Here is a 4602-nt window from a genome sequence, read left to right on the forward strand (position 1 = left end):
AGGCAAAGAGCGCCCCCTTTCCTCTGATCGGTTGCCTCCATCTCGCGTTTGTCAGCGAAGTTGCTTTTTGCTGACCTTTTCCTCGGGGGGGGGTGTCCCGGGCCCCCCCCTCATCATTTTCCACGTCAGCGTCTCTTCGTGCATCGCGGTCTTCCCTCCACGCCTCCGTCAAGCTTCCGCCCACCGCATTTAAACGTTGGCAGACTTCCGTCTCTTGGGTGACGGCTCCATCGTGACTTTCCTCTTCATCCTTTTGTGGTCCACTTTTCCAGATAAGAGACACGGGGAACAGTTGTCATTTTCTTTGCTTCCTCGGCACACTCGCCCTTGCTGCGCTGTCGAAGGATTTCAAGTCGGTGCACATTCTGTCTATTCTCTCGGATGAGTTTTCGTTCCTGTGCTTGCCTCCGCTGTTGGATGTCGGTCCAAGGGGATTCCGGTCCCACCTCACGCGTCGTCCTAGCCAAACAGAAAGGGGCCCGGTGCCGATCCCCGACGCGTCCCGTATTGTATCGAAGCGCACTTCTGTGCCAACCCAGACCACGGTTCCGCTCTTGGCGCTGGGTCGTGGGCTTTGTCTTGATCCACGGAGACACAAAGTCGCTCCTTCTGAGCTTTTCATCAATCCGCTCAAAGGTAGTCGCGCGTCTGCGGTCGGCTTTCCAGGCACGACGCCAGTCCGGTCGCCTCACGCAGTTCTCGTGTGCCCGCGGAATACGCGCGTGCGGACGGGAACGTCGTCCAAAACAGGATTCAGCCAAATAGTTGACAGGCGAGGGCCTCGTCTCGGGTGGGACTTATTTTTTCATGGGCTGAATACGTCTTTTTTTCTTTTAAATCCAGACGTAACAGCCTCTCGAAACCCTTGTGCGGTGTTTCAAATGAACAAAGCCTTGTTTGGGTCGCTTCGGCATTCACAGGATGGGTTAGAATGGGACAGTTTTGGAATCAACCACATTTAGTTTGGTGAAGCAATAAAATGACAAAGCGTGTTGAAATGCTAACACATCGAGGAATGAATGCCCCATTTAAAAAAAAAAAAAAAAGGCCAAAATTTATGGAGATGACAATTTTCCTTTGTGTTCAAAAGTGTCAAAAAGTTAGATATTTTGAAATTCCCAGAGAAAAAGTGACAGTCATCATGGTTTATTTCAGATTTCATGATGACATCAAGATGGCACCTTAGCAGAATGCCCCAATTAATCCATCCCCCCCCCCCCTCTTTCCAAATCTTAACCAAATCAAACGCGCTTCCTGTCGACTGATTCCCGATTGGCTGCTTTGTGGTCAAAGTCCCACAATTCAAGATGAAAGATGCTCATCTTATCGGATGTCATCAGAAACGCCACGACAGTGATCGGAGTTCACTTGGTGTACTTGGCGCGAGCGGCGTTGGGGTTGGCCCTGCGGCGTCCGGCGCCGCTGTCGGCGTCTCGGAGCTTGAGCCCGGCGGCGCGGCTGTAGACGTCGTTCTGGCAGAAGGGGGAGGCGCCGCCCGCCGCGTAGTCCGGGTCCGAGGCGTCCGTCTTCTGCCGGGCTTTGCGGGACAGACGCTGCTGAGGGAAGCGCTGGTCTTCGCACAGGTGCGGGTTCTGGCTGTGCTTGCCGCCCCGCGGCAACGGCAAGGAATGCTGCGAGGGGGACGGCGACGGCCGTTAGCGCGCGTGCGGGATTTCTTCGCAAAACTCGAACGAAGGCCAAAGCTGGACGCTTCTCGGAGACTGAACACGATCAACTCAAAAGGCTTCTGCGGCATTATTGATCTAGCACGCTTAGTATTCCTCAGTAGTGCTTTCAGGGTAATGTGAATTTGTCAAGCCTGAGATCAGAATTGACTAAAAATGTATTCAGAGCGCTCGCAGCCTGCGACGTTCTTTCAAAGTCGCTCGGCCGCGGCTCGTTTGTGCATCTTTTTATACTTGATGCGGCTCCCTGCCTAATTTTTATCGGCGTAGGTTTAGAAGACATCAATTGGAGGCCAACGCGCGCCGTTTTGTGCACATGTGCAGGGACGCGTCGACGTATAAGCGGCGGGTTGGATGATGGTCTGAAGTCTTTTGCTTTTTAATTTGTCACGCGATCGACGCATCGAGCCCCCCCCCCCCCTCTGAGCTACACAAAGATAGTGGAAGGCGCATGTGCGTGTTTTCACCCTGAGGCCTCGCGCGTTGAGCACTTTGGGGTTTTTGGAGAAGTGCATGCGCACTTGGCCGTCCTCGTCGACGCTGACGCTGACCTTCTTCAGCGTTCGGTTGCCGCACTTTGGACAAAACTGTTTGCTCATGTTGCTCGTGGTCCTGTCGGACACACGCAAAACACACAGAGGGCACGGTCGCTTCCAACGGGCGCGCAACGGAGTACTACTACTTCCTGTCCGGCACGTGTACTCACGTGAAGCAGGCGTGACATCTGAGGATGTAATTGCGAGCTTGTTTGATCAACATTCCGTTCAGCGCCACCACGTGAAGTCCCATCTGGATCAGAACATTCTGCCCAAGTCACAGGATGAGTCACGAGCCAAACGGCGAGTCACGACGAAGAGCCGGCGTGCCTCTCGCTCCCTCACCTGCAGGGCGAAGTCCGAGGTCATGCAGCCCACTTTGACCTGGTCGGCCGTCGCCCGATCGTCGCACGAGTCCATCTTCACCTGCCCGATGTTGCTGGGCGTGATCCAACCTCCGCCGTCGTCGTCGTCGTCGTCATCTTCGTCGCCTCCTGCATCTTCTTCTTGGCCGCCATCTTCCCCCTACGACGGCAAGTTGAGACGACGTGATGAGCCACCGGGTGGCGACGTTTAGAAGATGGGTGCTCGCAGGAAAGGGCGCGGCTACTTCCTGTCCCCGTGCAGCGCAGGTACCTCGACGTTTGTCATGAATCCATGCGGTGGTTTTGTTGACTCACCAACAATACGCGCAGGTCCGCCTCGATGCTGGGAAGAACGTCCCTCCAGAACTGGAAACTGTTGAAGGAGTCGGCGGACGATTCGGGCGAGGCGTCGGGGGACGCGGGGGAGGGGGCCGCCCGGCCGACCTTCTGCGGACGACACACACGCACTCGCGCTCGTGACCGGGCGGAGCGGGCGGGAAGCCGCCGAGACGCCTGACCTGGCAGGGGAAGTGGAATCCCGCCACGCCCACGGGCGTCTCCGGGTGGAGGCGCGTGCCGCTCACGTGAACCTGCCGACGGCGACACGGGGGAAAGATGGAGATGAGGAAGCGGGCGTACGCGGGCGGCGGGTTCACGCGGGCACCTGAACGCGGGGCTCCTTGCGCAAGTGTCGCGTTCCCACGTGTTCCTGTTCCAGCTGCAACGTCAGCGCCGCCACCTTGATGTCCGTCAACGACAGGCTGGGATAATCTCCCGTCTTCTTGGAGAACTCCGTCACTGAGGGAAGGCCGACGTTAGTTGACGCCCGTCCGGACGGTTAGGTCGGTCCCGCCGTTACCCGATCGGATGTGTTCCGCTTGAGGCTCTCTGAGGTCCAGCTGGTAGGGAAGGAAGGCCAGACTCCTCCTGGTGGGCTTGTCCCGGATCTCGTCCAAGACGTCCTTCAGGCTGTACACGTTGTTCGCGATGTCCTGAAATGCGTTACGAAACAACGTCGTCATCGCCGGTGGCCGTTTTTTTTTTTTTTTTTTTTTGGGGGGGGGGGAGAGACCTTAACAACAATGTGCCTGAACCGCTATGACGTGGGGCACGGGTGTCAAACTCAAGACCCGGGGGCCCGATCACGTTCGTACATTTCCTACTTCTGGCTAAAATAATGAGCATAATGAACTAGTTCATACATTAATTACTCCATTTCGTCATAATACTGCATTACACCACTGGTAGATTCCGGATGAAATGTTATGACTCGCGTGCTAAAATGAGATGGAGTCGTGTCGGAATGGGGCCCGACGCTATTCTTTTGCCAATTTGGAGACGAGTCCACCGTACCTGAAGAGGAACTTGTTTCAAAAATGCTGCCGCGTCCGCGACGACGTGCTCCAGTCGAGGCTGCGCCATCTTGGGTGGTGGCGTTCACGGTCCGGCCAATCACAAAAGACCGTCCTACCACGTGGTCATTTTTTTTAACACTCTTTATTGAAAAACACTCGCCGACATCAAAAAAAAAAAAAAAATTTGCAAACGGATGCCGATTTCCGACCTTTACGGAGCCAAGGCACATATTTTACAATTGAAAAATGCCACAAATACGGGCTTTTTCCATTCATTTGTGGAATTCCTCTATAACTTGAGGTTTGACGTATTTTTTTTTATTTTGTATACAGGTGTCTGATTTGGATTTTACCATAGATTCATATTCGTATCAAGAGGTATTTTATAGTGTGTTTTTATATTGTGAAGAACCAGTCCGGGTCAGCCAGTCATAGACTGTGTACTTAGTCCAAGTCTTGACACCTGGACTGTGGCTCTAATGGCCCTTTCGAACTGCTCTACGTTCTAGATTATTGCTGCGAGTTAGAAAATGTATATATATATATATATATATATATATATATTGATTGTCCGTCTGCTGTCGTCCGAGGGCGGAGACACAATCCTCGTGTGTTGTTTCCATTCGGTTTGTAACGCTTGATGGCGTCACCGGGGGGCGGG

General features: G+C 54.0%; 1 protein-coding gene across 1 annotated transcript; it reads right to left on the reverse strand.

Annotated features, from left to right (window-relative positions):
* Window positions 1-86: 86 nt before the first annotated feature.
* On the reverse strand, window positions 87-4094 carry nob1 (NIN1 (RPN12) binding protein 1 homolog). The gene is made up of 9 exons (XM_061813444.1): window positions 3940-4094; window positions 3446-3578; window positions 3251-3384; window positions 3105-3176; window positions 2902-3033; window positions 2567-2746; window positions 2392-2489; window positions 2153-2297; window positions 87-1631 (listed from the first exon to the last, which is right to left on the reverse strand). Exons 1-9 carry the CDS (start codon window positions 4006-4008, stop codon window positions 1365-1367), a joined length of 1230 nt encoding a protein of 409 aa, XP_061669428.1. The 5' UTR covers window positions 4009-4094; the 3' UTR covers window positions 87-1364.
* Between the last annotated feature and the right edge of the window lie 508 nt (window positions 4095-4602).

The sequence above is a fragment of the Syngnathoides biaculeatus genome, chromosome 3 (genome assembly GCF_019802595.1).
Source record: "Syngnathoides biaculeatus isolate LvHL_M chromosome 3, ASM1980259v1, whole genome shotgun sequence".
In the NCBI taxonomy this organism is placed as follows: domain Eukaryota; kingdom Metazoa; phylum Chordata; class Actinopteri; order Syngnathiformes; family Syngnathidae; genus Syngnathoides; species Syngnathoides biaculeatus.